Source organism: Acanthochromis polyacanthus, chromosome 22 (genome assembly GCF_021347895.1).
Source record: "Acanthochromis polyacanthus isolate Apoly-LR-REF ecotype Palm Island chromosome 22, KAUST_Apoly_ChrSc, whole genome shotgun sequence".
Taxonomy (NCBI): domain Eukaryota; kingdom Metazoa; phylum Chordata; class Actinopteri; family Pomacentridae; genus Acanthochromis; species Acanthochromis polyacanthus.
This window is the reverse complement of record NC_067134.1, coordinates 19,524,356-19,551,320: the sequence shown is the minus strand read 5'-3', so window position 1 is coordinate 19,551,320 and position 26,965 is coordinate 19,524,356. Positions and strand designations below refer to the sequence as shown.

The 26,965-nt window shown below is 37.2% G+C and overlaps 2 protein-coding genes across 22 annotated transcripts in view; both read left to right on the top strand.

Annotated features, from left to right (window-relative positions):
* The window catches only part of LOC110956413 (collagen alpha-1(XVIII) chain-like), a 50,679-nt gene extending 42,113 nt beyond the window's left edge, over positions 1-8,566 (top strand). For all 5 annotated transcript variants that reach the window (XM_022201866.2, XM_051941798.1, XM_051941796.1 and 2 more), the window contains 17 exons: positions 28-105; positions 228-263; positions 341-394; positions 1,500-1,571; positions 1,657-1,722; positions 1,828-1,858; positions 2,097-2,147; positions 2,230-2,264; positions 2,367-2,483; positions 2,609-2,756; positions 2,910-2,974; positions 3,088-3,216; positions 4,509-4,541; positions 4,623-5,126; positions 5,204-5,401; positions 6,097-6,206; positions 6,755-8,566. In XM_022201866.2, coding sequence (XP_022057558.2) covers positions 28-105; positions 228-263; positions 341-394; positions 1,500-1,571; positions 1,657-1,722; positions 1,828-1,858; positions 2,097-2,147; positions 2,230-2,264; positions 2,367-2,483; positions 2,609-2,756; positions 2,910-2,974; positions 3,088-3,216; positions 4,509-4,541; positions 4,623-5,126; positions 5,204-5,401; positions 6,097-6,206; positions 6,755-6,962 — 1,935 coding nt within the window. In that variant the 3' untranslated portion in view covers positions 6,963-8,566. The remainder of the gene's footprint in view (positions 1-27; positions 106-227; positions 264-340; positions 395-1,499; positions 1,572-1,656; positions 1,723-1,827; positions 1,859-2,096; positions 2,148-2,229; positions 2,265-2,366; positions 2,484-2,608; positions 2,757-2,909; positions 2,975-3,087; positions 3,217-4,508; positions 4,542-4,622; positions 5,127-5,203; positions 5,402-6,096; positions 6,207-6,754) is intronic.
* Positions 8,567-9,680: 1,114 nt separating this feature from the next.
* The window catches only part of LOC110956415 (inositol polyphosphate-4-phosphatase type I A-like), a 60,107-nt gene continuing 42,822 nt past the window's right edge, over positions 9,681-26,965 (top strand). For 15 of the 17 annotated variants that reach the window (XM_051941827.1, XM_051941824.1, XM_051941825.1 and 12 more), the window contains exons 1-2: positions 9,681-9,815; positions 20,327-20,386. The gene's annotated coding sequence lies outside the window, so the exon portion shown is untranslated. Of the gene's footprint in view, positions 9,816-15,079; positions 15,201-20,326; positions 20,387-26,965 lie in introns of all 17 variants that reach the window. The other 2 variants (XM_051941811.1, XM_051941812.1) reach the window with 2 other exon arrangements.

Genomic DNA, 26,965 nt, shown 5'->3' with positions numbered 1-26,965 from the left:
TAGCTTTTATGTGAATGCTTTGTTTAGGGAGAAAAAGGAGAACCAGGCATCATCATGGGGCCTGATGGGAGACCTTTGTACCTCGGAGGCCTGCAAGGAAAGCCGGTAAATGAATCTCTGCATAATAATTTAGCATTTTTTCATCACATTTTGAATTATATGTGTCAGGAATTCCCTTGTTGGCAAAATCTCTTCGAAAAAGTGCATTAAACCTGTGATGTTTGCAGGGCGACCCAGGACTCCCCGGCCCAGAGGGACCTCCAGTATGTAGCTCTTTTTATGACTTTACAGTTGATGAATCACATTAGTGTATTTAGCTCACATGTGCTTTTTCCTCCAGGGTCCAAATGGTCCTTCAGGTCCAAAGGGGGAGATCGGTTTTCCAGGCAGACCGGTAAGTACCAAGTGTCAAATTAGAAATACAGACAGTTTTAAAAAAGACTTATCTGTAATAAATCAGGATCTGATTATTTTTGTGAACACTGCTGGTGCACATTTGCGATTTCTTTGTGGATTTCAAACTGCCTCAGAGAATAAAACATCAGATTCTGACTCACTCAGCACCTAAATGATCCCAATTTCATGTAGAGGGTCATTGTTGTGACCAGAGGATCGTCTTCGCCAACCATCAAGAGAAGAAACAACAATTTTTACAGTTAAAGAACCAGTTGCTGAGGTATTTTAGTTTGTGATGGACCAACAAACCAGCCCTGAAGCTAGGCTGTTAGCATAACTGCTAGCTGTTTTTTTTTCAGTCGTATTAACACTTTTTTCTGTGAATTTAATAGATAGAATTTAGATATTGTCTGTAATTTAGCAAAAGAGGGAACCACTTATTTGTATTTTTTATGTGGGTGTTTTTTTTTACAATGCAAAATGAAGAATATGAAGATACAGATAATCTTTGTTTTCATTAAGTCTAAATTATTACTTTTGTCTTTGATTTTGCTGGACATTATCTGTAATGTAACACCAGAAATTTGGTGGAAACACCAATAAAATTCCACATTTCCTGACACCAACCTTTGAATTTGACAGACTGAACAGTAGTGGTTGTTGCCTTATTACACTTCTTGACATCTCAATACAGGATGAATTTTTTTGGTCTAACTGTTGGTCACAGCTGGATCACTAACGGATTTTTAGTTGCAACAAGGAACACAGATTTTTGGGGTTTTGACAGAATCTAGTTAGATTAAAACTGTACAAAAAAATCACATTTTTTCCCAACAATACAGCAAGTCACAGATGAGCGATTCAAAGATGCTACTAATAACGAACCAGTAAATGTTGAAAGACGAATATGAAATCTTGAACTAAACACAATATTGTAAGTATAACAGTTTTTGATTTTTTTCTAGTGGGTGTGAAGTCAAAAGGTTATTGGATCTGTAATTGTAAATGTGTTTTAAACTGAAAAATCTAAAGTAAGGAGTCTAAAATGAGAAGAAGCTCAACATTTGACTTCACAGGATTTAAATGTGAGTCTTTTGTTTTAGGGTCGACCAGGACTGAACGGTGTCAAAGGAGAGAAGGGAGATTCAGGCGGTGGATCTGGATATGGTTACCCTGTGAGTGCTGCATTCACTTATTTCTGAGTTTGTGCAGCTTTTATGGTCAGAATAACAGCAGTGATGGATATTTGTTGCATCTCAGGGTCCTCCAGGTCCTCCGGGGCCTCCTGGACCTCCTGGACCTCCCATACCCGTTGACGGAGCCAGAGTGAGTTGATTTTCCTGTAGTGGTGTATTTATTGGTTTGTCTCATGCCTTAAAATTAAACTATTAAACTGGTACATTTATAACCATCCTTCTTTTTTTACTTCAGGGGTATGATGATTATTCCAGGTATTACCCAGGTGAGTTTTTTGCTCCTGATACAAAATGGTGTCATACTGTCAAAAAACTGTAAAACAAACAAACAAAAAGCTATAAAAGTAAAGCAAGTATTTCTATAATAATTAGATTTTAAGCTTATTTAGATACAGTGAAAGAGTGTCATTTTGTGGTCACACCATGTGAAAGAACTGATTTGAATCCGTATGATACATATTTTTGATGTGTATCTGCTGGTGTTTAATTTGTTGTTGTTTACAGCTAAAGGAGAGAAAGGAGATCGAGGACCACCAGGAACTCTTGACATTCCAGGTAGCACCACTTTATACGCTTAACTGCTTCAAAAAACTCTGGAAGTGAATGTTTTTACAGCAAAACTTTGTTTCTATTCCAGGTTTGGGGTCAAACGTTGACATTTACACTCTGAAGGTAAACCTTATGTTTCCCCGTGATTGTAATTTTATGGCTTATCGTTGTCATTAAAGTGCTTAAATCTACATCACTTGCTTGTGTGTTGTTTTTTCTGTCCAGTATCAGCTGAAAGGTGACGTGGGCTTGAAGGGAGAGAAAGGAGAGCCAGGTGGAGGATATTATGACCCTCGCTATGGAGGCAGTGGAGTCGGAGCACCGGGAGTTCCTGGACCTCCAGTAAGAAAAATAACAGAATTCAACCTCAGGATTCACTGCCTCCATTCAACTATATAATCTACGCTATTTAAAATACGGCATCCTGCTTTTAAAATGCTGTAAATAAGACTCTGTCCTCTCATCAGGGACCTCGAGGCGACTCCATCATCGGTCCTCCAGGCCCTCAGGGACCACCTGGACCCCCAGGAAGAGGCTACGACGGGCAGCCTGGACCCCCAGGGCCTCCTGGACCTCCAGGACCAACGCTGTCTGGGACTCACAGGGGAACACAGAGTGAGTTATGCTAAAATGATCTATCTCTTCCATGTTTATTACAAACCAATGAGGAACACATTGAATAATAATCCTCCACCTTTGTTCATAGAAAGTCAGTCCAGTTTACATTATAAGTTTCCTTTAAGCTCATCTGACTGTATTTAATGACAGCCATCAGTATTCCTGGACCCCCGGGACCACCTGGAGCTCCTGGACTACCTGGACACTCCTCAGGGGTCAGTGAATCTTCCACACCTTCAGCTTTATTTCTTTGTTATCCATCATTAAATACAACAGAAAAACACTTTCAGGCTGTGCAGCATTGGTCAGAGTTTGTTTGTGTTTGCAGGTGACAGTGCTGAGGTCTTATGAAACTATGACAGCCACAGCGAGGAGACAGCCTGAAGGTTCTCTGGTCTACATTATAGAGCAAACTGACCTCTACCTGCGGGTTCGAGATGGAGTTCGTCAAGTGCAGGTGAACATTTATCTTACTGCTGAACCTAAATCAGCCACAATGACACAAAATTGCTTGTTTAAGATGGATTTCTTTTTGTATTTATGCAAAAAAACCTGAAAAATGAATCAGTATTGCGTTGTATCAGGAAGCTTTCATGTTATGCTTGGGTTTAGACATGGTGAGATGTCTCATTATGCCAACTGTCACATCAAACAAAGTTTTCTACACTCAAGAAATGAGAATTCATCAGAATAGTTTTTAGGGTCGTTTCAAATTATCCAATTTCTGGAAAAGTGGATATTCATAAAGAAATTTGTGAAAGGACAAATTATTGCAAAGAGACAGAGAGCAATGACAGAATGACTGTAAGGAGACAAAAGCAACCACAAAAAGACAAAAAACAACCACAAAGAAACAAAAACAACCACAAAAAGACAAAAAAACAACCACGAAGAAACAAAAACAACCATGAAGAAACAAAAACAACCACAAAGAAACAAAAACAACCACAAAGAAACAAAAGCAACCACAAAGAAACAAAAGCAACCACAAAAAGACAAAAAACAACCACAAAAAGACAAAAAACAACCACAAAGAAACAAAAACAACCACAAAAAGACAAAAAACAACCACAAAGAAACAAAAACAACCACAAAAAGACAAAAAAACAACCACGAAGAAACAAAAACAACCACGAAGAAACAAAAACAACCACAAAGAAACAAAAGCAACCACAAAGAGACAAAAGCAACCACAAAGAAACAAAAGCAACCACAAAAAGACAAAAAACAACCACAAAAAGACAAAAAAACAACCACAAAGAAACAAAAACAACCACAAAAAGACAAAAAAACAACCACGAAGAAACAAAAACAACCACGAAGAAACAAAAACAACCACAAAGAAACAAAAACAACCACGAAGAAACAAAAACAACCACAAAGAAACAAAAGCAACCACAAAGAAACAAAAGCAACCACAAAAAGACAAAAAACAACCACAAAGAAACAAAAACAACTCAAAACAACTACAAAGGAGCACCAAACTACCACAAAAGACATTTTTAACCAACTGTGAGCATCAATGGCATGGGATGTATCAGTATGACAGAGACTTTCTGTACATTCTGGGTAAACTTTAAAGCTTCATTTCAGCCCTTGTGATAGGTGGTTGGTCAGCACAATTAAATGAGGACAAAAGAATAATTTTACACACATTTGATACCAGGATCATCTGAACTATGTCTAGTTTCCCTTTGGCATCAGTACTTTTCCATGTGTATTAATGCAGTTTTCGTCTTTATTTTGCAGCTCGGCAGCTACATCCCTTTGCCCATTGAGGACGTGAGTGTAGTTCTTCTTTTGTCTCTTGTTCAGAATATAAAACTTCCTGTTTGAGCACGTTTAAACTTGTTTTGTTTCCAGGGTAACGAGGTTGCAGCTGTGGAGCCTCCTCCGGTCGTCCCGTACTACCCGGACCACCATCATCACAACAACCCCGGGACCTCCACCCACAATAGGCAACCTGAGAGTCCAGTAGAGCCCCAGCCTCAGCCACAGCAGCCTTACCCGGACCCCCGGTACGAGCCAGACACCCGGTACCAGCCGGAGCAGCCTTACCCTGACCCCCGTTACCAGCCGGATCCTCGGTACCAGCCGGAGCAGCCTCAGCTTCAACCGGACCCCCGTTACCAGCCGGATCCTCGGTACCAGCCGGAGCAGCCTCAGCTTCAACCAGACCCACGATACCAGCCAGATCCTCGATACCCGGCCCCAACAGATCCCAGGTTCCCGAGCTACAGCGACCGGTTAAACCAGCCAGATGGGAGGTACTCTGTCCCGGAGAACCGCTACCCGGTCACCCCTGCAAGAAGGCCGCCTCCACCGGTACCTCAGACGCCGGTGCACCGCCACACCTCCGGACCAGGGGTAAGAAACACCACCAACTCCAGCTTAGGTAGAAGGTGTCGTCGGTAGGTGTAGTAAATGTTTGCCACTGTCCACAGCTCCACCTGGTGGCCCTGAACAGCCCTCAGACCGGCGCCATGAGGGGCATCCGGGGGGCAGATTTCATGTGCTTCACTCAGGCCCAGGCCATCGGGATGAAGGGAACTTTTAGGGCGTTCTTGTCCGCCAGACTGCAGGATCTCCAGAGCATCGTCCGAAAGGCCGACCGGGACATTCTGCCCATAGTCAACCTGAAGGTAGCAATTCAAACATTCCTATGCATTGCATTTTGAAATGAATGTATTTTTTCTCTGAAAGGTGAGGCTTTTATTTTGAAAGAGTCACAAATTAAGGGAGGCACTTCTTGTTGACCGTCTCTGATTTACTTGAAAGTTTTGTATCATAAACTCTGAACATTTAAAGTGGTGAAATTTTAGCTTAATTGATCAAGTTTTTATTGCTTTTTTTTAACCCTCGTGTCATCCTGCAGGTCAAAATTGACCCGTTTTAAAGTTTGAAAATGTTGGAAAAACAAAAACAAAAACATTTTCACAATGACACTTCTGATGTCCAACATTTTTGGGAAATTTTTGAACATTTTTGGTGTAAAAAAAGAAATGTCAAAAATGTTTCTTAAGAACATTCATATAAAAATCAACCAAAATCCAGCAAATTTTGCTGGATTTTGGTTGATTTTTATATGAATGTTCTTAAAGAAAATATTATAAGTTTTATTCTCACAGTGAAATTTGATGACGTTTGAACATCTCAAGAACTTTTAAAACTAATAAACTGAAATTTTCAGTTATTTCTCATCATGTCACTGATTCTGAATCTGCAATATTGCAACAACAAATAGATTAAACAGTCTCTGATTATGAGTGAGTTAAAATATGAAAAAAGTCATGAAAAGTCGTAGCTTCAGTTTTTGATCTTGTGTCGTCTTCTCCAGGACGAGGTTCTGTTTGACAGCTGGGACGCCATCTTTAATGATGGCAGAATGAAGGACGGCGTGCCCATCTACTCCTTCGATGGCAGGGATGTTCTCAACGACAGCGCATGGTGAGAAAAAGCATCAATGTAAATAACTATTTCACAACATCTGTAAGAACTACCAGCAGTCTCTGGGTGTTTTTTTTGCACTTTACACATGTTGGTTGTGTATAGAAGCACAGAATTTCTAGTTCTTTTTCAGGATCTGGTGAATGCTAATAGCTTATTTTTGTCAAAAAATAATTTGGTTTTGATTAAATATAATATGCTTTTCAAACTCGCTGGTGAGTTTTGGTGTTCTGATGAATGCAAAAGGTTTATTTTTTGGTGAATTTTAGTGTGAATTTAATGAAATGTCTCAATTTTAAGCTGAGATTTGGTTATTTGGTTTGGTAATTTTGGGAAATTTTTAAGGAATTACTGGGATTTTCTTCTTGAAGGTTTTGCTAATTTTTGTAGATTTGGGGAATTTTTTCACTGATTTTTTTTTTGGCAAGGAAACTATTTTTTGGTGCCCGTAAATGAGGACAGCGAGAAGGTTACAGTTTCAAACATGCTGGTAGATTTTACAGTTCAGAGTAAAGTTTTTACAGTTAGTAAACCTTCTCTTCTAACAGGCCGGAGAAGACGATGTGGCACGGCTCGACCAGCGGCGGCCAGCGACACGTCGACAGCTTCTGCGAGACGTGGCGGGTGGCCGACCGGGCGCTGACCGGCATGGCGTCGCCGCTGCAAGGCGGCGGCCTGCTGCAGCAGAGCTCCAGCAGCTGCTCCAGCTCATACATCGTGCTGTGCATCGAGAACAGCTACATCGCCAAGAGATAGACGCACAGAAACACTGTCGCCTACACACACTTCAGTTTGTCCTCCCACTGCCTGCGGTGCTCTGTAAATAGGATTTGTGTTAATGGATAGTTAGTTTGTGTTTGTTAGCCCTTCGTATACGGTGCTACACACGATCACCCATCATGTACGTGAAGCTCAGGTGACCGACAGTGACTCGGCCACAGTGGAGGTGGCCGGAAAATGTTCCCAGAAGAGCAGCTTTGTTGTCATTTCTTTACTGTTTGTGACTCGTCGGCTAGCAGAAGCTACAGCGCTGATAGAAATAAGATTAGCATGCTTGGGTCCAGCTAGTGAAGCCCAGTTTGTGTTAGCCCGAGTTGAATTTTAGCCGAAATCTTAATGCAGTTTTGGTGTTCACAGAGTTGAAAACTGAATCTAGAAGAATTTAGCAGAGCTTCATCCTGGTTGCTCAGTCTAGTCCAGACTTCTGTTACCCAGAAAGACAAAGAAGTTCTGCACTGCAAAGCAGGATTTAAGGTTATCAAGATAAGGTTTAACTCTGGATTTCCAGGACTATGACGCCTTACCCTGCACCCTATGTTCAAGATTCAATGATTCTTCTGAGTTTTTAAATGCTTATTATCGATTCTCAGAGCTACAAATGTTTTTTTTTCAGAATTCTCAAAGACTCACATGATAAAGATGATTTTTAAGCAATTTATCCTTCCCTAAACTGATATCTTTGTTGCTTTTCATATTCGGTGTTTATAAGGCTCCTATGTAAAACCGAAATATAAATCTAGAGGTTAAAAATCTGTTAAATCCAGCAGCAGTTGAAGAGTCTTTGAGGGTTTTAGAGTTAATTTAAAGATCCAACAGACAGAAACACTGTAAATTCATAAATATTTCAGCACTAAGTGAGACAGAAACACTCGCTGGAAGTTGATTTTTCATAAATAAGTGACTGCAGTGCAACTAAAACACACAAGCTACTGCTAAATTGTCATTTTTCAATCCTGTGTCGACCACAACAGCAAACCTTCATCTTTGTGAGGAAACACCGTGAGCGATTAGGAGGATAAACCACTAGAAATTGTTGACTTTTAATTTCTTTTACACCTCAAATACCTGAAAAACAGTGTTAATAACGATTAAAATTAGATAATTTCTGACGTTTTATACACCACAGTTACCTTTATATACAGTGTTTGTCAGGGCTGCAGTGGAAAATAGATACTAGGATGAAATATTCTGATGATTAATATAAAAGTTTTTATATGTGAAAAGTGTGTTTTTTAACGTCTCCTCTTTTACTCCAATGTAAGCCACAGCACTTGAGTAACATCCTTTTAATTTTTGCTCCAAGAGAAGATGTTTTCAGATCATATTTTTAGCAGTAACAAAAGGGATATTTATTTTTTATAAGCCGTGTTTTTTTTTTTTTCTACTTCACCTATAATGTTTGCTTTCACAGAGAATAACGCTCGGTGTGTCCAGACAAGGACATGCGAAGGACATGCAGTTAAAATGTGACGAGGATTCAGCCATAGATGTGTTGTGCACTGTTCAGGCTTCATGGAGGGTCGATGTACTAACAGAGTCTCTTCTGCATCTCGCTGAATAAACCTGTGTGGAAATTGTGAGTGATGGAGTCTTGAACTGACTTTATAGCAACATTAGTTTAGAAATGAACAGAGAATATGGAGATATTGAATAAGGTAAGGTGGGTTTTTCTGCAGCGTGCTGTGTTGGTCTGGTTTGAAATCCAGCAAATGTATTGTAATCAGGAGTCACCGCTGTGCTGCAGGGCTTACAGTGGTACAATGCATTCACACATAGTAGCTTGTTCATATTTACATATAAACAAGCTGTAAATATTACATGTTGTACATTTAAAAATAGAAAGTCAATGAGAGTGGAAATAACTGAGTCAATGATTAACCCAGCAGGAGAATTTACTTCACTCACTAGGTGGTGTCAAATGAGAAACCCAGAGTTCCTGAATTAATGGTAACTATTTAGGTCAAACCAGCCCTGCCATGGAGTTAAAGTTGGGTTGTTGTTGTTTTTTTCTTTAACAAAGCAGAATTTGTATTTTTTGTTTTTATCTTTTCCTCACCATCTTTTAACAATTTACCTCTCTGTTCCTGTGTTATTATTGTGTAATAGTAATAATAATATAATAATAATAATAATAATAATGATGCTATTACTGCTACCGGTACATTTGAAAATAGAAAGGCAATGAGAGAGGAAATAACTGAGTCAATGATTAACCCAGCAGGAGAATTTACTTCACTCACTAGGTGGTGTCAAATGAGAAACCCAGAGTTCCTTAATTAATGGTAACTATTTAGGTCAAACCAGCCCTGCTATGGAGTTAAAGTTGGGTTGTTGTTGTTTTTTTCTTTTACAAAGCAGAATTTGTATTTTTTGTTTTTATCTTTTCCTCACCATCTTTTAACAATTTACCTCTCTGTTCCTGTGTTATTATTGTGTAATAGTAATAATAATATAATGATAATAATGATGATGCTATTACTGCTACCGTTACTACTACTATTCCAACTAATAATAATAATTTTACTTTACTAGTTATTATTTTAAATGTATTCACAATAGATCAAATAAATATTAATAAAGGAAAAATAAATAATCCTCTAAAATAATTACATTTTTTTCCTTGTTTTAAAAAACTGCGTGCTGCTTGCTTTCGAGGATGCGTGATGACGTCCTGCGTCATTACGTAGGGGGCGTGGCCAGCGGTAGTCTCCGCTGCGACTGCAGCCAGAAGAGACAAGAAGAGAAACAGTGCGGCAGTTTGGGGACGAGCTCCACACAACAGTTTTCTGGCCTTAAACGGATATTTTACAGCGACTCTCAACCGAAACGGTATGTGGAGCTTGTCTACGGTGGATTTTAATTCAAATTACGCTTGGAAATGACATTTTTTTAAGGTGTTGTTAGCTATCTGCTGCGGCTTTGTCACTGTTTATACTGTTAGCGACAAGTTGAGAAACGGAGGCTGTAGTTAGTTTTTGCGCATTTTCCTGAAAATGACATAGTTTAGCTGATGTTTTCTGTGTGGAAATAACAAAAATACACGAAGTGGGACACAGCAGACTAACGTCAGGCGTAGAGAAGCAGCACAGGACAGTGAATATAACAATAATTGGTTATCTGTTGTACATTGTCAGATAATGTGAATTAGCTGCAGAGACAGGACGTGTTAAAGTATGTTAAGGTGTTTTAAGGATGTCAGCCGGAGAACAAACACTGCTGCTGCCTCTCTTACGTAACTTAGCGAGGAAAAGGTGCGTTTTCCTAAAGCCTGGGACTGTAAACACTCAGCTTTTATTGCTATGTCACGGCTGGACGAGCTCGTTTTATGACACACTCCTGCAGATTTGACTGTGTGTTTGCTGCAGGATGCTGGCTGTGATGTGCACATGTGCTGAGTGTGTGTTCGTGCATGTAGTCCTCATGGTCCACTGCAGTCCTGCTGCTGGTTTAGAGTTTCACTGTGGCAGGAGTCAAGGTCAGCTGGACGCTAGTTTCAGAGCTGATGATGCTCTTTTGGGATGCAGGAGGAGACTGACCTGCTTCAGAGTGAGGCCTAGGGGGTAAATCTGGGTGAAACGTGTGATTAAAAGCAAAGACAGACACTGGAGGTGGCTTCATTTGAAGGGTCTGCTTCTGTTTTGGTGCCAGAAATCTAACTAATAACTTCACTAGCTGGTTTGAGAGCGAGCAGGTGACCATAAAGTTCAGTCAAGTTCATTTTATTTATGGAGTCTATCACAGCAAAGGTGTGTCTGTCACTCAGATGGGGTAACAAAATGAACTAAACCAGGGGTGTCAAACTCATTTTAGTCCAGGGGCCACATTCAGCCCAATTTGATCTCAACTGACCTGGACCAGTAAAATCAGAGCAGAAGAACCTATAAACAACCACAACCCCCAAATTTCCTCTTTGTTGTCATGAAAAAAATACATTCTGAAAATGTTCACATTTAATAAATTATCTTTTTTACAAAACATTATGACCAAATGAACATGTTTGACACCCCTGTACTAAATGTATTTGACTGTTCCATTCACTTTTGTTACTACATTTGTCTCTTGTCTGCTCTGTGTGAGCACAGCCTGCAGTTCAGCACAAAACTCTGAATTTTTGTCACCTAACTGCTGGTTGCAGCTGACTCTCGAATGGCTTCTTGGTTACGTCAAGGAGCTCAGCATTTTTTTACTTTTTTGCAGAATGCCGTCTCTGCAAATTGTTCATTTTTGGCAGATTCTTTTAAAGTCATGTTGAATAAAATGATTTTAATTATTTTAGGTTTGGATTTGGTTATTTTTCCTGACAGAGCAACACATCACAAATGATTAGTTCAAGGACTGTTAGAAGGTTGAAAATGTGACAATTATTTCAGTTTTTACAGTTTCTTGCTTGAATAAGTTGCAGAATTTTTGCAATTTTTTAATTTTATTTTTGTACAGGTAACGTCTTTTAAACCTGCTTGTGGGTTTGGGTGTTTTTGGGTTTTTTTATTTACACATTCTATTTTAAAGCCAAAAAATTATGTAAAGTTGTAATATGTAGTTAACACAAGCTTCCAATTTGTGCTTTTTAAAGTGGCATAGAAGTTGATTTGAAGACCACCTATCGGGAAACAAGTTGGTCAATTGGGTGACGAGTTATGAAATTTTTTTATGTATTCAGCAGATACAAATTAGTAAAGCACACATTTACCTTTCTTTTAATAAGATATTGTCAAAAATAGTGGATTCTGTAGCACTTTCTTGCTGGCCAAACTCTCAATTTGAAATTGTCTGGTTAAATTTATGTGATTTTTAATTCTTTGATGTGGTAATTCTTGACTTAAGCATGTTTAAAATATGGGCAGAGTTCTAGTCTTAAACTGCTTTACTCATTGCTAGATATAAGATTCACAAAAGGAAAATATAAACACTAATGTCCACTGAAATCCCAGTTTTTACCCTGAATCTAAACATTCAAGGGTATTCCTGCTTCTTTACTTTGCACCATTTGTCAATTTCAGCAGATTAATGGATAATTCAGTCAATCAGCTGTAAGGTCTCAGGTCGATCATTGCATCAATTATGCAGTTATGGTGAATTTACTGTTATTCTGGTTCGGCTAGATCATTGTTTTGTCTCTAAAATGTCAGAAAATAGAGGAAAAACGCCTGTTCTGACACATCCAAGTTGCTTTTTCTGTACTACCAACAATCTGACACCCGAATGAACTGAGTTTGACAAATAACAGGAGCAGATTTCCACATTTTGGAAGCAGCGAGTGTTTGTTTGCTTTGACGGAGCAGATTTGATCTGAAGGGCGAAGCGTGTTTATTCGTCGGCTTCAGTAAGACGAGTTATCGACTGCGTCTGAGGCGTATTGACGAGCCGTGATGTGATTTGCTGCCACGTGGTCGGTGCTCTCCTCCATCTCCGTCACATCGTTGTTTGTGACTCATCACGTCTTCCCACTCAGCCTGAATCCTGTTGATTCATCTTCATCTCGCATTCGGCACGTGTGCAGCCGCTGCCAGCAGACGTCTTACTGCCTGCGATAGAAGGAGGAGGGGGATTACGTAATGATATTTATGAAATAATAAAGAGGAGCGGGCTGGTAATGAGCTGCGTCACCCTCTTCAGCAAAACAGATTTGACTGAAAGGTGGTTGCACAATGCAGATGAGCAGGCGGAGGAGCTGCTCCACATCCACAGAGATAAGAACAAGTAAGAGAATAAAGAATTATGTTGGGAAAAAACATACAAATGTGGCAGCAAGGGTGCGAGAAAAAGTGGAATACTGTAGTGTTGAAAAAAATGGTGAAAGTGTTTGTTTATGTGATATAAAAGTGTGCAACTGTGTCACACATTGCACTATTTTTAAAAACACAGATTTCTCTTCTACAATATTTTTATTTTGCTGTGATTTTACCGGTCCTTTCCACTTGAGATCAAATTGGGCTGAATGAACTGGAGTTCATGGTCTCCATGGTTGCACCAAGAAGGGCTGAATTTTTAGTTTCATAAAGAATCTGTGAAGTGGAAACCATTCATTTTGGGACAAATTTTCAAGTCAGACATCTAGAATTAGCGTTTTTGTTCTTTATTTTAAGCTGATGTTTGGATAGTTTCCCAAATGAAAGTAAAAGTCACGTATGAGTAGTTCAAGAACCTTCAGAAAGTAAAAAAAAAATGATTTTTTTTTTCTGTTTCTGCTGTTTCTTTCTATGATAAATGGAGAAATTTGGGTGATTTATTTCTTCTTTTTTTATTATTATTTGTTTAAAGACAGCATGCCTTTCAAACCTGCCAGCAAGTTTTGGGATTCAGAGGGTTAAATAACAAGGAAGTTTTAGTGTTTCATGTATTTTTCTGCTCATTTATTTTAGTATTAATTTAATTTCAGAGTTAAACAGCCACTTATGTTTTGGTGGTATTTTTTTCTGCCCGTCTAATTTATCAACTTTCTACTGAATTTTAAACACCAGAACGTCTTTGCTCTGTGATATTAGGTTAATCCTCCTCTGATGTCTTTACTCCACATGTAAACACTGAGAAGGATGCTGCGTGTCTCTGCTGCTGTTTCATGCTCAGATGGACACTTATGAATGAAGTGCTCGTGTACTGAGGTGATTTGGGCCGACTGAGCCCCTCATGCGACATTCGCTTTAATAATTGATAAGCATCAGGGAAAACTGAGAAGCATCAAAAACAAGAGGCAGAACCGCACAGACCGAGCGTGGAGCAAAACGTGATTTATCTCCCCATGACTTCTGCATGGACGGACCGGCTCCACACTGCAAAAGATATCTGCGTCGAGGCTTTTAGTGCTGGAAAAAATGTGTTTTTGATTCATTTACTGACAAAAGACAAATGTAAAACAGCCACTCAGATGTAAAGATTCCCTGCTTCTCTTTATTTTACGATAATCTCTGTAGTCTTAAGCTCATAAACTCAGTGAATTTATCTAAATAGCAAATTTTTTGAAAGATCTCAAATCGTCTTTACGGATTAAAAAAAAATTGTTTAGATGGTTCCTGATTGATATAAATCTTTTTGTTTTGTTTTAGATTATTCTTCTTTGGCTTCTTCCGCTTGTGTTTTGACTGTTTTGTTAACTTTGTAGGTCGATGTTTTGTATTCCGTGTATCAAAGTAAGGCAGCTATAAAAGGACTTTATTGATACGGGAGATGCAAAGGTAAATTAATTCATGAGTTGTAAACTGTTGAATTTTTTTGGAAAACAAATATCAACATTGTCTGATTCCACTTTTAAAAAGCTGAATACTTTTTTTCCCCAATGACAGTGAACTGAATATTTGTAGGATTTGAACAAAAACTTTGTTTTCCTGGTCATTTTTGAAAACTGATCGACATTTTTCAAAATTTTCTGACATTTTAGAGACCAGACAACTCATCAGTTAATCAAGGAAATAACCAGAATCGTGAAAATAACGGTTAGTTGTAGCTGCTGTAGCTTGGTACTCAGACAGCTCCTCTCCTGTTTTCTTGGTAAATAAAATACTAGAAATAGCTGAAAAATATGATTTTCCATCACCTACAGTGATGTATTTAAAATGGTTGAATTGTCAACTTTCCAACGGGTCTTGAACGCATCATGTGTCATGTGTGTTTCTGTCAGGAAAAACTACCAAATATCAGCTTAAAAAATCCCTTTATTCTACATGTAAAATTTAAAATTTACCAAAAACGAATGGTTTGCTTTAACCAGATTCTGTTAAAAATAGAAAACTTTGTGCTCCTCAATGGTACCGTGAAGCTATTAGTGCCTCAGCTGTGACCAAAAGTGATACTGGATCAATAAAGTAAAGCAGCGTGGCTCAGAAACAGTATATAGAGGAGCAAGCTGGAAGATACATTGAGCATGGTGAAGCATCTGATGTGCAGAGTAGAGTGGAAAAAGTTTGTAGAGGTTGTAAAAATTTAAGTAAACTATCTGTAGCTGCTTGATACAACACAGAGGACATTTCTCTCTTCTTCTAGACATAGTTGTGCTGTTTCCTTAGAGTTGCAGGGACTTTATATTGCAGCGAAAAATGAGCCCACACTGAGTGAAAATGTGACTGAATGCTGAATAGTCGATGCTGTTTTTGCTGCAGATGTGGCAGAGAAAGAGTTAACGTTTGTGAAGCAGCAGCAAGTCGAAGGAGTAAGAGGGTGAGGAAGAGCAGCTGCAGCTACGCCGTCTGCAGTTTGTTTACATCCATCGGCAGCAGACGGGTACGTGTGGAGACCATGTTCTGCCGGCATCACTCTTAAACACCGATGTCAAGCAAACACGCCGACTTTCTGCCCTGAGCGCAGAAATGCAGCATCATGCTCGATGCTAGTTGCTTATTTTTCCCACGTCTTGCTGGACTGTAGCTGCATTTATAGGGGAAAATGAGCAATGCTGCACCGAGACATGAAAAGTGGAAGGTGGTAGGACAAACGTGGCTTTAGATGAAGAGATTTCGGTTGGTTTTAAAGCTAATACAGTGCAGAGTCGCTGGAGGAAGGGAGGAAAGAAGGGCATGAAGCCTGGAAATTGTGCTAACTCAAGCTAAGAGTGATTCAAGCCTCCTGTTGTCCTGCAGGTCAAATAGTCCTGTTTTAAAGTGTGAAAATGTGGGAAAAAATATATGTTTTCACCAGAAGATTCTTGTGTTGTTTGTACATGCTCTGTTTTTGTTTACAACAGGTTTCCAGTCACCTGTGTACAAACCTTTGGATGAAACAAACAGAAACGTCATGTTTCAGTCGCTATTTACAGGATTTCCATTGTTTGTTTCCCCTTTTTGACCCGTTGGTTAATGGAACTAGCTGTTTATTTGGAGGCGTTTAACTTCTAATATTATAAGTGAAAATGTTAGTCTGAAGTCTTGGGCTTGTCTGCACACTTCAGCTTTTTTCCCGCAGACCGTTCACTAGCTAAAAGTCCACAGTGCCTATAATCACCGTTCATGATCTGACATCCATGGTCCTTGTCTTCTGATTCATTGGTGAATTCTCTGCATAGCTGCTCCGTTTTCATCAACAACATGTTTTTAGTTTTATTTTTTTTAGAAACAAAAGGATTTAAAATTCACCCAGCAGCCAAATTTTCATCATCAGATATAAAGATCTTTGGATTGGATGAAGGTTAAAGCCGCCACGTCCTTGATTTTATAAAAAAGGAATCTTACGGGTGTTTTGAGAGTCTTGGTGAACTGATAATAATCTTTTTGCTCGTCGTCAGCATGGATTACTTCCTTCATGTTGCTGGAATCGGTGCATTTTTTCGTCAAAGTAAAACTATAAGCGAACCCAACTAGCTCACTTCTGCTTTCAGCGTCTTCTCTTCAAACGCAACAGACTAGTTGTTGCTTTTGTCCTTCTTACGTCTGTTTGACCACAGAAGAAGCTTGTGTCATCTCAGCTCAGTCGAAGTGTTAAAATCCACCCACCTTCGGTCACTCTCTGCATGCTCGCTTTGACTCAGCAGCCACAAATCTCCCCAACTGCACCGAGCAAGAGGTTTATGCAGTTTAAGCTTCTTTGTTTTTTTGTGGTTGTTGGAGACGTTTGCCTTGTAGTTTTTAATTTGCCAGCTACTTTGGATATTTTCACTTTATCCCTCTGCCTAAAACAGATCAGTATTCCTTCACTTCTTTTTAATCACTGTCCATAATGTTGAAAAAAGAGAGATTATGATCTATTTTGACACACTATTGGTTCGATTCCCCGACTCAATATCTTGAATACGTCGCCCCAGTAAAACAGGAAAGAAGCGAGGCACGTTTTCCTTCGCATAAATAAAGAAAATGAACAAATTGGTGCACATAAATTCACTAGAAAGCAGCAAATGGAGCATTCGATACAAAATTTCCTTTAAAAAATGTTGGGAATGTTCAAACAAACATGTAATAGGTTATGATATGAGAGAAAAAAACATTTAATTGTGAAGATAATTGCTTCTAAATCCATTGTCCGGTGATTTGACTCACAGGCTTTTCTAGTTTTTTGGCGACTGACTCACCTTTTTCCCCCAAACTTGACTCATTTTACTTCCAAACCGATAATCGAAGGATTGTTTTTTTGAAAAAAATCGCCTAAATTGCACCATTTATGATAGACAGAGCATGTTGGTGATCCATTTTAATGCCTGTAGTTGTGTTTAGTGTGTTTGATTCTGGTCGTTGTTGTGTGAAATAGTTTGTTGAAGGTCGCTGCTGTCGACCAGGCTGTCTGTTTTAAGACACTTCCTGAAACAGCAGAAGGAAGTGATGCTAACTTGAGCCGCTGGCAGTTTAACACGCTGAGGGTTTTTTTTTTTTTTTTCTGTGCTTTTATAACCTCCTTCGCTGTCAGCGGCAGTTTGGTGAACAGCTGCATCTGATGTGGTTTCAGTTTTATGGACATTATTTGTGATATAATTTGACCCTCTGAACTCCAAGCAGCAGTTTCTGGGTGGGCTTTTTTTTACTGTTCTTGTGACACTTTTACTCACTGCTGCCTCATTTTTCTCTGGAATATAAAGTCCTGCACCTCTGTGGAAACAGAACAGCCATGAAGAAGGAGAGAGAACTCGGAAATGTCTAAAATACCATTAAAAAAGGAAAGCGAAAGTTGAATTTGTTTGATTATTTACTTAATAAAAATAGTAAAAACCTTTAATCTATATGTACAACAAGTGTTGACATGTGTTGCCGCAATGCTGGAAGAATACTGTCAAGATTTAACTCTACATTTTTACAGCTGAGTCACTGACGGTTTTACAGTTGCATCAAGGAGTGCAGAATTTACAATTTTTTTTACAGAATCTGATTGGTGCAAACGTTTTACTTTGAGAGAACTTTTAGTAAAAAATTATTATCCTGAAGAGTGCATGATTTTGTGCTTTTCAGCCAAATCTCCTTTTTGCAAATGGTTATTTTTAAGTCATGAGAATAAAGATTTTAAATGACTTTTGTTAATCCCTGAGAAGAAATTAAGTTATTACAGCAGCATGGATGTTCAATAAAGGGGTAAACAATAAGACAACAGAGAATATTAGGGTATGAAGTCAAGGTAAAATAAAAAAAATAAAATCAAATAAAAATACCATTAATAATAGTAATATGATATGAAGTGAAGGTAAAATCAAATAAGATGAAATAAATTAAAATAAAATAAAATGATAATACAATAAAAAATAATAGGACATTAAGTGATGGTAAAATAAAACAAGGTAAAATAAAATAAAATAAAATAAAATTAAATACAGTAAAATAAAGACATAAGATTTGATAAAATCAAATATAACAGAAAAAGCATCACAATATACAAGAGTATAATAATGATAATAATTTCTACGGGATTTATGAAACACACATGATTATTACAGGGACTACTGGAAACTGATTAATATGATGATTATTTCTGTTTTTACAGTTTCTTACTCTCATAAATTGTATAATTTTGGTGATTAAAAAGAAAAGATAACATGCCTTTCACATTCACTTGCAGGTTTATGGGGTTGGGAGGGTTAAAGTAAAACTTTAGTCAAACATTCAGTGTGTGAAATATCATCTGCTCTATATTTTAAAGCTAATATGAGAACTCAAGAATGTAACGTATAGCAAATACATGCTTCTAACATGTACTTATTACATTTTTAAATGATAGCAAGAAGACCACAAAAGCTTTGACTGTGTAAAATTCAGTCGGTACTCATGAAGAGTAAACTATTCTGATATCAGAGTATTAGAGTCCTCATTGTGCAGTCAAGTTAAATGAAGGAATAATAGTACATAAAATAAATAAACCCTGCATCAGACATGCTGCTTCACCTGCATCATAAACCACAGCCTTTAGGATTTGCTAATTGCATTGTCCCAAACATTTCAGCTTGGTCTGTAGGAAGCCAGTGAGTTTCTCCAGAGATATCTGCGTCACGAGGGTCTTGCAGAGGTTGTGGTTTTTGCAGACTTTAGCTGGAATAAACTGAGAAAAGCGGGTGGTGTGTTGAGAGTGACGAAGCCGAGAGTGAGGGGGAGAAACTCGCTCAGTCGGTGTGTTTGTGGCTGTGGGCGATGCTCATTTTCATGTGAAAGGCCTACAGCTGCTGCGTCCCTCTAAAGAAATTATTCATGCTTTATTCTAATGTGGATCCCAGAGGGTGCAGAGACAGCAGACACCTCTGTTTTTGGCTCAACACGAGGCCCAATGTGTTGTTTTTTTAGATGTGTCCTTTAAGTGACAGAGATGTTTATTATCAGGAATTATGTGGACGAACCGACAGAAACAAGCCAGTCATGAGTCATCTTTAATTTAGAGATTTATTGACTTGTTACAGTAACATTACAGATTATTCATAGTTTTGTCCTGTTTTTTTTTTACAATTTACATGTAAAGTAATATTTTTTTAATTAAACAGAGTAGTAATACTGTGATATTTCCACAAAACAGGGAAAATCTGTAAAATAACAGTTTTTAAATTAAAAAAAATAATTTATATATATATATTTAATTTTTTTCAAATAACAGCAAATATCTGTTAAATAATTATGTTTTTTTGTTGAATTTAAAAAAACCCAGAATGGTTATAAAAGCAAAATAGCACTGTATAAATATAAATAATTTGCAGTTTTCTCCTGTTTTTTATGGTTTGTATGTAAATTAATCTTTATTAATAAAGCAGAGTAGTAATACTGTGATATTTCCACAAAACAGGGAAAATCTGTAAAATAACAGTTTTTAAATAAAAAAATAATTTATATATTTTTTTAATTTTTTTTTCAAATAACAGCAAATACCTGTTAAATAATTATGTTTTTTTTGTTGAATTTAAAAAAGCAGAATGGTTACAAAAGAACAAAATAGCACTTGTATAAATATAAATAATTTACACTTTTCTCCTGTTTTTTACGGTTTGTTTGTAAATTAATATTTTTCAATAAAGCAGAGTAGGAATACTGTGATATTTCCACAAAAACAGGAAAATATGTAAAACAACATTTTTTAAAAAACAATTTTTTTTCAGTCCTCAAAAAAAATAAATAAAGATTTTAGTAGATTTTATCTGTAATTAATCAAAATGAGGAAAAGTCTGTTAAATAACAGTGGAGTTTTCAAAACATTACAGTTCAAAATGTTGAAAAATATTATTGCAAAATTATACATTTTTTTTCCGGTGCACATTCAGTTGGTGATGCAGAAAAAGTATAAATCTGTGGTCTTTGCTCTAAAATCCATTTTAAATTGCAGCAAACAGAACACAGATTAGAAAACTGATCACAGAGAAGATTCAACCAGTAACATTATTCTTGCTTGTTTTTGCACTGCAGCTAGTAGAACACAGATTCAGTAAATCCTGAGCTGACCGTTACTATTTCCTGCTTTTTCAGATTGTGAACTTCTGCTGCCTTTTGTGGAGAATCATCCTCCCCGACTCTTTTCAGTAAACTGTGAGTAAACATGAAATCCTCAGAGGCGACACAAACAGACACCCTCAAATTTAGACCTGCACCTCATATATTAGACCTCAAATCATCAAATTTTAATTCCAGTTTCTGCTCAGCTATATTTTCTTTACACTTTCGTAGCATAAAATATCAATAATTATAAAGATGTTTATAGAAGTTTAGCTGGATATGTTAAATATCTTCCGAGATAATCAAACAAACCGCAAATAAGGTTTTTCACACGTTAAAATTGAAATTTAAAGATGTTTGATTTAAATATAATTTGAAAATAACAGGCTTTCATTTGTAATAGTTCCTGAAATATTCTTGTTCAGCCTCCAGTTTCAATTCAGTTGAAAGTGGGTTGATTTTATCTGGGAGAATATTTGATAAATTAATCCAAAATGTCACTGATTCTCATTCTTCATGTGCAGTTATTTTATCATAATCTAAATATCTTTCAGGCAGACACTGTAAACCCAACGTAAACAGGAGTGTTTTTTCTATTGCAGCGGTTTGATAATATGAGTATTAATTATCTGTATTTTCTCCTGTGTGACTAAGATGCTGCCCTACTTCTGAAAACAAGTCTGATCTTTTTATTGACTGTAATCCAGCACCGACTGTGTTGTAGACAGATTTCTCCATTTTGTAGCATTATACACGTTAAACCAGTCAGATGACAATGAAGATGAAACATTTTGACAGTCGTGGTTCCTCTCAGCTTGAAGGGAACGTAAAGGGCAGAAAGATCAGATTTGTCCAGAGCTCAGCAGAGGAACTTTGATTGGGTTTAATACACACCAGTATCCCAGTTATGAGGCGCATGTACAATATTTAAATCTGTATTATGTTGTTTAGGTCAAGCACAGCTTCATTCCTGTTTACAGTCAGACATGACCACTGTAGTGATTCTAACATTCAGTCTGATGCGACGATATTAACAGCCGCAGCATTAATTCAGAATTCCTCATGTTTTTCCTTCATTTGTTTACATCTGTTTTGGTCCATGTTTGTTTTATTTGGGAGTTTTCCTTCTGCTGCTGGGTGCCGTTTGAAAAGTGTCAAGGAAGAACCAAATTTAGCAGAAAGTGTCGTCGGTCTGATGAATGCGAGCGGACACGTTTTCACATTCAAGTGTGTCGGTGTGTGTTCGGTGTGTGAAAAGGCTGCTGGCAGAGAAGAAGCTGCAGGATGAGGTTTCACCATGTTTGGTCAACTGGACTCTCAGCCTCCAAATCTGTCTTTTCTGCCCGAGGACGAAGCTAAAAACAGAAGCTTCAGCCTCGTAAATAAATACGCAGACAGTCCAATGCAAGGCCAACGTAAACAGCGTAGAGACCGGCTTCACAAATCATGAATTATTTTCTGGTGAGCTCTCAGTAGCTACTTGTTCTGTTAAAATAAACATCAACTAAAATTTCTCATCTAGTCGATTGAAAATCTGTCCAGAAAATCCTCCAAAATCACTGAAAATCAACCAGCTGTTCTCATGTGAGATTTTTTTAGGTTGACACGTAAATTAATACCTTTTTTCAGTGTTTTGTCTGTAAAATTCTTTATCATTATTTATTTATTATTTATCATTATTTATTTATTATTTTTTTGCACCAGATTTCAACACATTAGAAAAGTCGTAATTTAATAGTCAAAAAAAAAAAAAAAAAAGTCAAATGCTGTAAAGAGACGGATTCTTGATTCGATTTTTTTACAGTATATGTGCCAATTATTGCTTTTTTCTGTAATTTTATGAAGCATTATCTCTAATTCAACGTAAAGTAAAAATTGTAAATAATTATTTAGTATATATTAGAATATATTTCTTAATATACAGGCATTTTCCCTTTCAGATACTGGCAACAATATGTCAAAATAATGATGTTTTTAACATTTTTTTATTTTTAGATTGTTTATTTACATACAATCTTTGTGAAATAAAAAAAAATCAAAAATACAGATTTCTTACGTGGACATTATTTAATTGCTTATGTGTAAACTGTTGATATTATTTGCTATTTTTTAAGGCAAACCTGTATAATTATTAATATTAAGACTTTTTTATTACAGGGTAAAACTGTCAAGTAACAGGTAAAAATAAATCAACAATTTTATAATTACATATCTTTTCTTACAAATAATAATTGTAATTGTTTTCTGGTTTAGTTACAGTTAAAAATTAATTTATTCATAACTTTGTAATACAACATTTTTAACTTTTTTTCTGTTAATGTGCAAATACATACATTTTTTCCTGTGATTTTATTCGGTGTTGTATGTAATTTGACAAATTTTTTAAAAAGAAAATCAGTAAAAATAACAGTAAATTGACCAAAAAGCTTTATTTTTTTCAGTGTACGTACAAAGTTAAAACTTTGTGAGTGACTTTTGTTTCGCTGTTTCACAATAAAAGCACGTCAGAGGCTCTCTGTGAAGGATCTTTATCGGCCTAATAAACCTAAATCCCCAGTGTGAGCGCTGGATGGGGGTTTTATGTGTCAGGAGCTGTGGCCTGGATTTACTTCAGCTTTTAGAGTTCATGTGACTCACCAACCTACACGCATATAAACACCGACCGGCCCTGCAGCTAAATCTGGAGCTCCCTTATATGGCTGCTTTTCCCCCTCACACAGGTTCAGGGTTTGCTGCTCGACATATTTTCAGTTTGCTGAATTCTCCAGCCGGCGTCGTTACTAAACTGTCGCTGTCATGAGTTACAGGTTGTAGACAGCAGAGATGACAGATTGAAACTCCACAGGTTACACTTCCTCCTCTGTTGTCTAACAAAAAGAGCGTTTTATCGTTTCTGGGAAGTGAAAAGAAACTCAAATCAGCATCGGATCTCCGTAAAAAGCCTCAGCACTCATTTTTGATAAGAAGGACTTGGAAGCTGGTGCACATCTTGAGCCCTCCGTGGTGTTTTTTGGCCTAGACAGTGGAAAAAGTGACTTCAATTGGACGAGAGGCTGGAAAGTTTCTTGTAGGTTTGGAAACAAAGAGCAGAGATGCATCGAGTTGATAATTTCCTTGAATTTATTCACGTTTGTCAGAAACATTCCTACTTAGACACACATTTACTGGGCCTACTGGGTTGATAATCTCTTTGAGTTTATTTGCTCGGGTGTTTTTAGTCTGTAGAAAGTAGAAATCCTCATAAAAAACTAATATTGACAGGATGTTTTTTACTTGGAAAACATTTTCAGTTTGTCTCGTGTTTGGGACAGAAGTCTGCAGCTGTGTTGGGCCTCTCAATGCTAACATGCTCGGTGGTGACGGTCATTTTATGTTAGCATGTTAGCATGTTAGCATGCTAGTATTTGATTGTGATGGTATTTTTAAGGCAAGACCCACCGTCTGAGTCTGGATTGTTTTTATTTAACAATTAAGTAACTTAATTTGTTGTTGTTGTTACTACTATTTTCTGAGACAGATTTAATTTATTTCTCTATTTATTTATTTTTTTTACATCGTCTGATCACTGCAAATCGTTTTCTAGGGGGTAATGTTTAATTGAAATAGAATAAGTGGATCTATTCGTAGTACTTTCCCACATTTCACACGTAAGTGGTTCACAAAAAATGTGATTAGAGCAAATTACTGTTTATGAAACCACCAATTTTTTGACATTATTTACAGTTCTGACTATTTTTGTGGTAAATGTGTAAATTTTTCTGTGATTTCTTTTTGTATTCTCTGTAATTTCACAGAACAAGGAAAAATCTGCAAAATAACAGCAAAGAGTTGAAGAAATTGCAGTTAACAGCTGTTGAGAAATGTCATTTTTGCAGTGCAGCAATTCAAAGAAAACGTGCGAATGTCAGATCATCAGTTTCAGAAAGTTTTGTAGAAATAAGAGAAGCAGTCTGACACTATCTGACAGTTTGGAGAAATTCTTAATCCTGCTTAAACCCTGTAAATGTCCCATCTGTGGCTTTCCTCGCAGCTCTTTTGTGTTGACATGTCGCTGTGTTTGTGTGAGGAAAGCTGTGCGCCAACATGCTGACTGAGTTCACTTCCATCTAATCACAGAAGACGACATGTGCTCGCGTTTTATCTCCTCGTCCTGCTGTCAGACCGCATGTTGTCGCATTAATAATGAAGAACCGCAGGAACAACGCGAAGCTTCCTGCAGAGAGAAGACACTTAATCAATATTCAGGTCAAGAGGCGTTACTTAATATGACAAAAATGGAGACTTAACTTATTATGGATATTATATTTCTTACATTTCAGTAAATTTCCATTGCGCTGTGGACATGAAAACACAGCCTGCAGTTCAGCCGAAAATATCCAAATTTTTTCCACATGACTGAGTCACTGATGGTTTAAGTTTTTACCAAATTCGATTAGAGTATATGAGGAAAAAACGAGACAAATAAAACAGTGGGATAATAATTTTTTCAACATACGAGACTGTAAAAAAATAAAATAAAATTTTTGAAGTCATGAAAAGGCAACCACAAAAGATACATTCAAAAAAAATGGTGTAATACTGTTTAAAAAATTAAAATAACAGCAAATATCTGTAAAACAAGGATTTTTTTTGCTGTTTTAAATGCAAAAGATAATGTTATTTTAAAGTCTAACAGTGTAGAATCACAAATTCTAAGTGTTCTAACGTAATTTGTTTTAAGGTCAAAATGTAAATTAAATACATTTTCTGTGATTTTACCAAATATTGTCCATAATGTTAAAAAAAATGGGGAAAATCTGTAAAATAATAGTCTGTAAAGTCCAATTTTCTACACTTAACAGCAAATATTTGTAAAATTGCAAACTGCATTTTTTTCCCCAATTAATCAGTTTGAGTGAATTTTTGAGAAGTAAAAGTCAAATTTCTTGCATGTGAATATATATTTTTTCCTTTTCCTCCTTTGTGACAACAAACTGAAAATATTTGGACAAAACAAGACATTTGCCATCTTTAGGAAACACTGATTGACATTTTTAACCTTTTCCTGACATATTAATAAACAATTAATCAATCAAATATTCAGCAGGTTTCATTAGTTGTAGATATCTTCAGTGTTCTGGAGACTTTGGATGTTTAGCTGTCAGTAGAAAGGAAACTAGAAATGTTGGCCCAGAGGAAGATGTAGAACAGCATCCTGTTTCCAGTCAAACTAAATTCAAATGTGGATGTAAATCAGATGGATTCTCCGGCAGGTAACGCTCCTGATGTAGGGCACCTGTTTCTGACCAAAGTGGGACGCCGGCACTGTTGGACCACAAACGTCAAGAAGTAGGACAGCAAGCGTTAACCCAGACCCACAGATGAAATGAGAACACACGGTGGGAGTATTTAACGTAAAATGATCAGTTAGAGTCCTTTTTTTAAACGGCAAAACATCATTTACATGGAAACACAGTAAGAACATCTACAAGAACCTGAACTTGAATATTGATTTTTTTAAAATCATAAATAGAGCACGATTTAACCCAAATCCACCGCAGAGATCTCCATCTGTGTGGCGTTAAAGTGGACCACGGTGCTTCTCCATCTGAGCCAGATAGCCTCCCTTGCGTTTCCAGCTCTGCTGCAAATAGGCTAATTGCTCTTTTACCAAAATGGGGCAGAAAAGGAAGGAAGGCAGGAGACTCGAAGCTGCTCGTCCACATCAGGAGGAAACCTTCAGGGGATTGATCCCAAAGGAGTCAGGTGCAGATTTAGGGATGAAAAAAGAGGTAAAAGTTGTTGTCGTTTTCACAAAAGTTGAACAGAAAGATGTGGAAGAGGATGTAAAACAGAAACGAGTCATATGTGGATCCTTTAGGGAGCTTTAAAGGACACATAAATGTACATTTGTAAGTTTGTGAGTGGGATAAACACTGTGCACTGCTGTTCATGTATGTTTTTTTTCACGTCTACACAAATAAAACCCACGTGCTGAGGCTCAGGAGGCCGACAGATGATGCTAACAGACACGTGTTCTCTCTTTTTAGATGTATTTATACACCAGACATGGATATATGTTTGCCCTCCTGCTCCTTCTAGCGAGCAGCTGGATTTCTTCGAGCCAATCTCCTCGTCTCTTTTTCCACTGTTTTCCAGAGAGACGGCAGTGAAACAGCAGGGAGGTCAAAAATGTAGTATCAGTCTGCATTTCTACAAACATTTTTACATTAATTTCCTTATTTAGGTTAATATGCTGCAGCCTGCACCAACATTCAGTCTGTATTTTAGTCCAAAACTATAAACAAATTCAGCTACTCCAATATACAACCTAGAAAAACAACATTTTTGAATCTGAGACTAGAATTTGATGTTGAAAATTAATAATTATGCTTAGTTTATGCTTGACAGTAATGAATTATTTGGTGAAAACACCCAAGGTGACAACTTTATACGGCTAAAGTTAAACTAATAAAATAAATGCAGTTCAGACTTGCGTTGGAAATGAATTGTTGCTGTCTATAACTGCAGCTTTTACCGACATGTTCAGAAGCCGTTGCATTAACTGAGGAGTCTGAACGGGGCTTTAAAGCAGATTTTGAACACAGAATTAGAATGTGAAGATAGAAATGCGTATTAAACCGTCATATGAGCTGTGAGCTGTGTGGGCGGCAAACACGAGCAAAGATTTGA